This window comes from Lampetra fluviatilis, chromosome 4 (genome assembly GCF_964198595.1).
Source record: "Lampetra fluviatilis chromosome 4, kcLamFluv1.1, whole genome shotgun sequence".
NCBI lineage: Eukaryota > Metazoa > Chordata > Hyperoartia > Petromyzontiformes > Petromyzontidae > Lampetra > Lampetra fluviatilis.
In genome coordinates this window covers 5,302,019-5,311,655 of record NC_136278.1, presented here as the reverse complement: position 1 = coordinate 5,311,655, position 9,637 = coordinate 5,302,019, and the positions used below count along the sequence as shown (strand labels likewise).

The following is a 9,637-nucleotide window of genomic DNA, read 5'->3' as shown; positions in this document are numbered from 1 at the left end:
GAGGGAGGGGCTGGGTGGGGAGGGGAGGGGAGGGTGGGGAGGGGCTGGGTGGGGAAGGTGGAGCTGGGTGGGGAAGGTGGGGAGGGGCTGGGTGAGGAGGGGCTGGGTGGGGGGTGGGAGGGGTGGAGTTGGGTGGGGAGGGGCTGGTCACCCCGTGGTGCCCTTATAAAACTCAACGTTTAACCTATTCACGCCGGCTTGTGCCCGCCCTCCCAGTCGGGCATATTTGCGGAATACACCACGCCGCCGTTGACCCTGGCCATTGACCGAACAACCCAACGTTCCTACCAGCTCCCTCCGCAGGAATGTGTTTGGTACAAAAATAAAAAATCTAACTCTCGCACTTCCCGCGTATTTGCACGGGATACACGGACTGGCATGGGTGAGTGGGGTGGGGGGGGGTAGGCGTGACGTCAACACGCACGAACCCGGCTCAACGCTGGTGATGTCATCATGCACCGCCGTGCACTTGCCCGACCGCGTGCCAGCCAGCAAAACTTTCAAAATGTATAATGCTGTAGCGCACGAGCGACGCGCACGTGTTTTTGGACGTGCTGGTCCGTTCTTCCCGCCCTCCAGCCAGCCAGTAAAACTATGTTTTATAACATGATGCGATACGCCAGTTGCTGAGCACAGGCCCCAGGGCCTAAACAAAACAAAAACTCATCTTCTTGGTTCTTTCGGTAAAATCACGTAGAAGGGAAATAATAAAATAATACAAATAAAACATAATAAAATAATTCTCACGACGTTTCGGGCACAACGCAAGCAGCCGTTCTCAGGTGAAGAACAGGTCTGTCGGAAAGACAGCGTCTGAATGACGCGTCTGAATGACGCTGTCTTTCCGACAGACCTGTTCTTCACCTGAGGACGACTGCTTGCGTTGTGGCCGAAACGTCGTGAGAATTATTTTATCATGTTTGATTTTTATTATTTTATTATTTGCCTTCTACGTGACTTTACCGAAAGAACCAAGAAGATGAATCCCTGCAGTCACGAAAGCTTTAAATCGACATTTAAAACAAAAACTGTTAAGAGGCCAGTAACAAACAGCGCTTCTCATTCTGAGCAAGAGCCAACAGGAAATTTCCAACGTCGAGCATTGCGGGGAAAGAAACAGGATGAGACGTGTTTTGACCTGCAGTGTGGTAAACAGCTTCGACCTCCCCCCTATGCTAAAGCCAGCCCCTCCCCCCAGCCCACACTACTAATTATTACATCCATTTAAACAAATATTGGTGGCAAAACATCGTACAATTAAGCAGTGGGCGTCGCAGCCTTTCCTCACACGTTGTGTACATTGCGGGCGAGAGCTAGAACGGCACACACGATAGGCAACAGGCAGATCGTATCGATACCCGGTCCGTGTTTAGCATTTGTTTAACAACTACAAATTTGTCGCGTTGTATTTTGCCCTCTCTGAACGAAGTCACGCTGCGTGCACGGTCCCGTGAAGATCTTGCGGCACAGCGATGCCCTTCACAAGAAGCCGCGGTGACAATGTTGTTGTATACTACGTGTGGGATCTACGTTAAACTTAGATTCTTTGGGTCTACGTTAAACTGATTTCGCGACATTTCACCACGAAGCAGTGCAGTACTGATTTGCAGCAAATGTGAATTTACGTTTGCGCGGTGCACAAAGCTAGCAGATCACGTTTTGCAAAAAGGGAAGGAAAAAAAAACTAAAACGCCCCCCGAAAAAAATGAATTCGCAAGCGTGACGTCATTTGGCAAGCAACGTCAAGCATTAACATGTGCTTATATATGTGTGTGTGTGCAGTAACGAGATTCTTGCAGCTCCAGCAGCAGCAACAGCAGCAGCAGAATCGTTCAGCTATAAGCTTACAAACCCTCAAAGTATCCGTGGAAAGCAAAAAAAAAGCATCAGTAGAATCAGACATAAGCAGGTACCTTGGGGAGAGGGGAGTGGGGCGGTGGTTTTGCTGTTAGTTCAGTCATGATACGGAATCTCTGAACTGCCAGCGCTTTTTCACAGCGCTATTTATAGAGTCGATGCTCTACGCGCACACATCGGCGTCACGAGAGATGACCGACCAGTGGCTGGACACGTGGGTGTATATATGTCTGGGTCTCTGTGTGTGTGTATTCGCGTGCCGCCTTTTGCCGCTGTCACTTTCTTGCGCGCAGTTCGGCGTTGGAGTGAAACCGCGGTGGTGGTGGTGGTGGCAGCAACGTTGAAAGAAGATTCGACGGGCCCCCCCCCACCCATTCATCATCGACTACCACCGCCACCGTCGTCATATTAGTGTGCCTATGTATAGCCCGTTACATGTATGCGATTCGAGGAGAGATTAGTTCAGTAACACTGCAAGGAGGACGCTTGACGCTCTTAAGATGCTGCGGTATTTTTGTTTTATTAAATACGTGTTTTTAAAAGTTTAGTTGACTTTATACGCGGAAATATATCGGCATAGAAATCTCAGTTTTCTCGCAGTGCGATTTTAAATAATATCACAGTGTATTAATATATTTAGGGTTGTGTTATTTATTATTACAAAGTTGCGCATAACAGACACACGCTAAGTTACTTGAATGGATAACATCCCTTGGGCTAGGACCGAAGCCTCCAGTCGGTTTCGAAGACGGGCCAAATAAGAGCGACAACATGTTTGTGACTCACGAAAACTCAACCTCACATCTGAATGGGACTTCGGAAGGCATCAGCATCAGCAACGAGACGAGTCCGACCGTGGAGCCGAGAAGAGCTGTCACTTTGGCGCTGGTCCTCGGCGCATTCATCATCTTTGCCATCGCAGGCAACATCCTGGTGGTCCTCTCCGTGGTCTGCAACAAACACCTGCGCACCGTCACCAACTACTTTATCATCAACCTGGCGAGCGCCGACCTCCTGCTCAGCACCACCGTGTTGCCATTCTCGGCCACCTTCGAGATACTGGGCTACTGGGTCTTCGGACGGATTTTCTGTGACATCTGGGCGGCGCTAGACGTCCTGTGCTGCACCGCCTCCATCATGAGCCTGTGCGCCATCTCCATCGACCGCTACATAGGGGTCAGCTACCCGCTGCGCTACCCGACCATCATGACCGAACGCCGAGTGCTGCTCATCCTCATAGCCGTGTGGGTGCTGGCCATCGTCATCTCGGTGGGGCCCCTGCTCGGCTGGAAGGAGCCGGCGCCACCAGATGAGACCGTCTGCGAGATCACGGAGGTGCCAGGCTACGCGCTCTTCTCGGCCATGGGCTCCTTCTACATTCCGCTCGTCATCCTGCTGGCCATGTACTGCCGGGTGTACGTCGCGGCGCGTCGGCAGACCAAGAGCCTCGAGGAGGGCATCAAGCGGGAGCGCTCCAGCTCCTCCGAAGAGGTCACCCTGCGCATACACAGGAGGACCATCGCTCCGGGGGAATACTCGCTCAGGGACACCAGCAAGGGACCTCACTTCAGGAGCTCCTTGTCCGTGCGGTTCATGAAGTTCTCTCGGGAGAAGAAGGCGGCGAAGACACTCGGGATCGTCGTGGGAGTCTTCATTCTCTGCTGGCTCCCATTCTTCATCGCTCTGCCCATCGGTAAGCTGAGCCCCCCCCCAGAAGCACTACACATTTGTACAATACCTTGGGTGAGAGATAGACCGGGTGGCCTTTATTTGTAGATGAAGGTGCAGCCCTGCAATTTACTTGCTCACGCCACTGCTGGCGGAAGGCTCTCGACTTTCGGGAGCCCCTCTCGTTCGGGTACATTGGCCTACTCTTTCCCACACCTTACCCCACCACACGCCCCTGGCGGTCAATTAACTTGTGTCGTACCCATTTATACTGCGAGTTCGAACAGAGGCGGGGTGATTTCATAAACTTTCACATTTGCTTAAGCTGCCGCTCCGGGAAATCGAAACGGTGACCTCTGGATTGCAATTCGGGTGCACTAACCCGTATCCTCTTTCATTTTAATCAACAGGTAATACGTAATAATCGGATGGAGCAGTAGTGCAGTGGTTGGTGCACTGCGCTCTTAGTTTTTGTTGAGTGAGTGATATCCGAACCGATCCCGGTTCCCTTGCTCCATCAACTCGCACTTGCCAGTGTTGTGAAGTATGGTCAAATAACCTCCCATGGTCGACAGCGTGGGGAGACCGCACATCCAGCGGTGGATTAACAAAGCGCGATTACGTGATGTTTAAAATTCATTATTAATTGTTGCAATTTAATATTCTATCACCCCCCCCAGAAATGCCTCAGTGGTACACAATACTTTTTTTGAGAGGGTCTTGCTACCCTGGGATGGTTGGCTCATTTTGTTCATGGGAGTTTGACTCTGTGTGGTCCGACACAGAAACCCGGAGAACACCCACCACGCATGAAACAAGGCGTGTGGCAGAGGTCGCAACCGGGTACCCGATACCCGTACCCTACCCGATACCCGGCTACCCGTACCCGGCCGGGTACGGGTACCCGTTTGCGACCCTGGTGCGGCCGGGTACGGGTAGGCCGTGAGTCACTGGTGAGTAGCCGTTTGTCACTCATTTCGGGTAGGGTACGGGTAGAGAACGGCTACCCGTACCCGGCCGGGTATGGGTACCCATTTGCGACCCTGGTGCGGCCGGGTACGGGTAGGCCGTGAGTCACTGGTGAGTAGCCGTTTGTCACTCATTTCGGGTCGGGTACGGGTAGCGTACGGGTACCCATACCCGGCCGGGTACGGGTACCCGTTTGCGACCCTGGTGCGGCCGGGTACGGGTAAGGAATCAAAACCCGTTTGCGACCTCTGGCGTGTGGCACGCAACGATGCCACCTCCTGGCTACACCTCGAAGAGCCACGCATATACCCACCTGAGTTCCTAATTGCCAGGCTTCAAAAAAAAATATCCCGCTTAGCTCCCAAGATCCAACAACGAGGCGTTCGGAGCGAGTTTGGTCGGAGCCACCTCATGGCACAGACCACGGCCGCGTCAGATGTTTATGATGCTCACGCAAATTAAACGACGCTTAACTCACTCCAGATGTTATAACAGCTTCTGGGCTATTAATCCCGTTATGGTATCAATAATATCGACCACCCGTTTTAAATGCGAACAACTTGTAACAATTATACAATTCAGAAAGCGCTTTCATTTCGTAAAAAACACACTCTTTTTTTAAAACCACGCTGCGTGCATTTGTGGGTTGATCGATGTGTTGCAGCCTTTCCAGAGGATAACAAAAACCGGCTGCAGAGATTGGATAAGTTCCATTAAATTTCGGGCACAAGTGAGTCAATTCACCTCCTCCCCATCATTTGAGATGCGTGGGAGTTCATCTCTTGCGGCGAGGGATACACAACGTAATGAGAACGACGTGTTTAGTTTAAAGTATGCCTCTCCGGACACATAACCTAGCGGTGTTGAAAATATATCCTCGTGTAAATCATTGCTTTGTGAGAGTTTCGCGGAACTTTATAGTTCACAATTTAGATTAATGCACAAAGGAACTCGATTCATCACATTGCGGAGTTTTGAACCAACGTAAATTTTGGACCTGCACTTCATATAAATCGCCTTTTTGCATGCGAGCAGTCCTCGACTGCATGTCTCCTGCCGTCGCCAATGCCAAAGCAGCACATTTCAAACCCAACCAAAAACGTAAACAACAACGATTAGTGGCCCTATAATTCACATCGCTGAGCTCTTCTCGTTATTTTTTTAAAGGGGCAGCCACATTCCATATCTGTACTGCACTTATATGCTTTCTCATATATACTGCTCCACGCCTTTGTCAACCTGCACTGACCAGCGAGGTGAAGTATGTTCAATGATCAACAACGATCCGCACGGAGTGGAGAGGCCTTCATCTAGCAGTGACTTGACAAATGGATGTACACGTGTAGGTGATATGAAAACAAATCCGCATGCACACAATGAGTGTATAACTATGGTGCAGGGTTTAAGACCACGCTATATCACAGTGCTATGATTCAATTGCGGTTTTTATTTAATTCACAAGCATAAGCCAACCCATTGCTGCATGACGGCCTCGGAACGTCGTGTCGGTTGTGGGGGTTATTTGTAACCATACTTCACCATGCTGGTTAGTGCAGGTTGGTAAAGGGGAGCGCTGTGGCCGTTTCAGATTTGTTTGCAGTGGCTAAGAATCAAGTTGTCTCGGCTCATGACGCAGTGCTATGCAACTGCACCACCGCTCCAACATTCTTCCCTTCATTACTAACCCTAATTGTTATCTGCAGTTGCAATGTTTTGCACTTCCACTTGTACACACACAATGCCCTGCACTGACCAGCGTGGTGAAGTATAGTCAAACATAGAGCGTGGAAATGCCTGCGTCCGGCAATGTACTGACATAGGGCTGTACATTGTGACCAATAATATACATGTAACACGATCTCTTCTTTGCATGAAAAAAAAAGCGTCAACACATTTTAATAAAGTAACACAAACAGATTGGGTCACATTCCCGTATTTGCGAATGTTCTTTTTCGTGTGGGCGTTTGAATAAAAGTGCTGATGTCTATGTTCAACACCAGCATTGGGGCACGACGCCAATACGATATTTTAATTGTCAGTTTTGCGAACATCTACGTACGGTACAACCTGTAACACACATCGGAGTGCCATGCTGGAGAACCGTATGTGAATCTGGCCAATCGCGTGTCGGAACATCGCAAGAATGTAAACACGGTGTGCGTGCATTACACGCGTACACACGTATTCGGATGGCGTGGTGGCAGACGCCAATCCTAACACTCGGGGCCGGGGTTGGTGGGTCACACAGAGATGGGAACCCATCAGTAGGCAACGAAGCAATTCATGTTCATGAGGGGAAGCGTGAACAGAAGGGTTTAATTGCTATACCGACGTGCGTGGGGCACTTCTATCGACCACCAAATCCCACTTCTCCAGTAAAGTCACGTAGAAGGGAAACAATAAAATAATATAAAACAATAAAAATTATCACGACGTTTCGACTGTAACACAAGCAATCATCATCAGGTGATTGATGATCATCATCAATCACCTGATCAATCATCATCAGGTGATTGATGATTATCATCACACCTGATAATGATTGCTTGTGTTGCAGTCGAAACGTCGTGCGAATTTGTATTGTTTAATATTTGTATTATTTTATTATTTCCCTTCTACATATTACTAATATTCAATAATCAAGATATGTTATCGTTAATTTCACCTGGGCTCAAGAAACAAAAGTGGCACAATGCATGAGATTCCGTGTTGTCCACTTTGCCTTTATGTGTCCGTTGAACTCCGTAATTACGTGCTATGAATAAGGGCCGTTGCCCAAAACGTCACCTATTATAGATTAACGTTTCGGGCAGTGTCATTGACGAATGTTTCGAGTTGTTTATGTTAATTGTGCACGTGCTCCACTGCCATGCCGCCATCATCACGGAATAATCTAACTCGGTAAATGGTTGTATATGAACTTTTAAAATTGGTCGCTAAAGATGGATGGGTGAATTCCTAAATATATATATTTTTTTAAAGCTTGGATGCACTGTATTCAAAGCACGTGTTCGTCATCGTGCTACTTCTGCTGAAAGACATATGCAACAGCTGGCTTTTAAGTAGGTGATGGATACTCCTCTGCGCACGCAGTCGTGGTGGCGAGAGAGAAAAAAACACTTCCCTAACGCATTTGTTTGCGTTTTTTTTTTTGCACCCCACAGGTTCATTCTTCCCCTCGGTGAGGCCATCGCAGACCGTGTTCAAGGTGGTCTTCTGGCTCGGCTACTTCAACAGCTGCATCAACCCGCTCATCTACCCGTGCTCGAGCCAGGAGTTCAAGAGGGCCTTCCTGCGTGCCCTGCGTTGCCACTGCCGGGAAGGGCAGCGGCGGCGGAGGCAGCCGTGGGGTCTCCACCACGCGTCGTCGACGGGCAGCAGCTACAGCGGCGGTCGCAAGGGCAGTTCCCACCTCTCCCAGCTGCACGAGGTCCACGGGGGATGCAGCCCGGACGGCCTCTGCGAGAGGAGCCGGAGCCCCGACGAACCGTCGCCGGTCTCGCAGGACAGCCTCAGAGGCTGGAGATTGCTCAGCACCTCGAAAGCCCTGAGTGGCACCGCGCTGATATTGGAGCGGGCCAATTCTCCGCAGCCCGAGACGTAATGCTGCACGAAATTTCCGTTAAGCGATTGTACGCGCAAGTATAATCCGAAACGTCGTATGTGCTGTATGTCGATAATATATATTAATTGTGAATGTATATATTGTTATTACTATTATTATGGTAATGTGTTTTATAGGTCACGAAGCGTGATTAAATTATTGAAAAAATACAACCCGATGTGGGGAAAAAATACATTCCAAACTGAAGGCATATGTCAACGATTCGTCTTTGGACCACGTTTAAGTGGCAGCTGTCGCATTTTCTCCTGGTCTGTAACGTTTACAACCAAAAGTCGCCTACATATGAAGATGATGTCGATTATGTGTGTTGGACTGAGAACTATAGGCCATCAATTATCGTGCGAATTAACACAAAACCGGACGCTAAAAACACGTCCTTGGGATTGTCTTGTCGGTGTTATTTTAAGGCCCCGACTGCATTTTCATTGGACGTTCATTCGTGTAGCGTATGCGAAATAAGCTATGAAAGACATTTCATTAGTTTTCTTGCAATCGATTTGACTAATTCATCAAAACCAATACGCAATGCAGATATATAACCAAAGCGGTGGTGTTGAAGCCTCCTGTTTAACGAAAAAAAAACTCGTCCAGAATAAAAAAAAACACGATGGTGCCCTCTTGTGGTCACATATTGCTATTGAATTCATTTTGTACCGTGTTTTTGATTGTGCACCACGGTTGCAGGGTTTCGTGTTTGAGGGTTGACATTTTTGTTGTTGTGGCAAAGTGCAAATTACCCCTTTAATGTCGTTGTTTGAACTCACGACGACTTTTAAAGAAAACTGAAAATGGCAATGTCAGTGAGCGCTTTGCGTGATGTTGATGTTTACCGCGTAACACTCCGTGGCATTATATGTACCTCCAAAATGTACAAATATAGGTGTGCCTCGATTTGATAAACCGATGTCAGACGTTGTGAAGTTGTTGATAAGCCTGTAAGATGTCACCTTTGTGAATATTGGATGAAGTAAAACAATAAATATGTACGTGTTGAAAATATAAAATACTTATAATGATCTTGAGTTACTCAGGAACCTTGAACAACGGGTTATTTTGTGCTTGATTTCAACGTTTGCAAATATATATGTATTAACTTTGTCGATCCACTGCAGAATGAAGCTCTCCACACAAAATGTTGGTCATGGAGGGGGCGAGGGGGGGTTGTTTGACCATACCTCACCATGCTGGTCAGTGCAGGCTGCTAACGGGAAAGACAGAGTTTAGATATTAATCCCCAACTGATGTCAGCCGTGGCCAGGAATCCAACTCAGGTGATGGGTTCCGAGCCCACTGTGCAACCCACTACCCCAACGCTCTGACCTTTTAAAATGATATAGCCTATCAATTAGTTTTCTTCATATATATGACACATGCGTTAATAAACATGTGGATCAAAAGTTACAACAACACGAAAAAAAAAGAGCTCATGTGCAAATGTTCTGTATAATGAACCTCAATGTAAATAAGATGTCCACGAGTTAGAATCAAACTCTTGATGTGGGTAATTATAGAGCCCGT

The 9,637-nt window shown here is 48.3% G+C and overlaps 1 protein-coding gene across 2 annotated transcripts; it reads left to right on the top strand.

Annotated features, from left to right (window-relative positions):
* Positions 1-1,800: 1,800 nt before the first annotated feature.
* LOC144931511 (alpha-1A adrenergic receptor-like) lies at positions 1,801-9,123 on the top strand. Of its 2 annotated transcripts, XM_078855445.1 has the most exons (3): positions 1,801-1,909; positions 2,151-3,550; positions 7,659-9,123. In XM_078855445.1, exons 2-3 carry the CDS (start codon positions 2,629-2,631, stop codon positions 8,096-8,098), a joined length of 1,362 nt encoding a protein of 453 aa, XP_078711571.1. In that variant the 5' UTR covers positions 1,801-1,909; positions 2,151-2,628; the 3' UTR covers positions 8,099-9,123. The 2 variants fall into 2 exon arrangements, with proteins under 2 accessions (XP_078711571.1, XP_078711570.1); XM_078855444.1 differs by lacking the exon at positions 1,801-1,909 and having other exon boundaries at positions 1,922-3,550.
* Positions 9,124-9,637: the final 514 nt, after the last annotated feature.

Coding starts and splice junctions, on each gene's coding strand:
- LOC144931511 (XM_078855445.1), top strand. CDS start 2,629: ATGTTTGTGACTCACGAAAACTCAACCTCACATCTGAATGGGACTTCG. Junction 3,551..7,658: donor CTTCATCGCTCTGCCCATCG/GTAAGCTGAGCC, acceptor TGCACCCCACAG/GTTCATTCTTCCCCTCGGTG.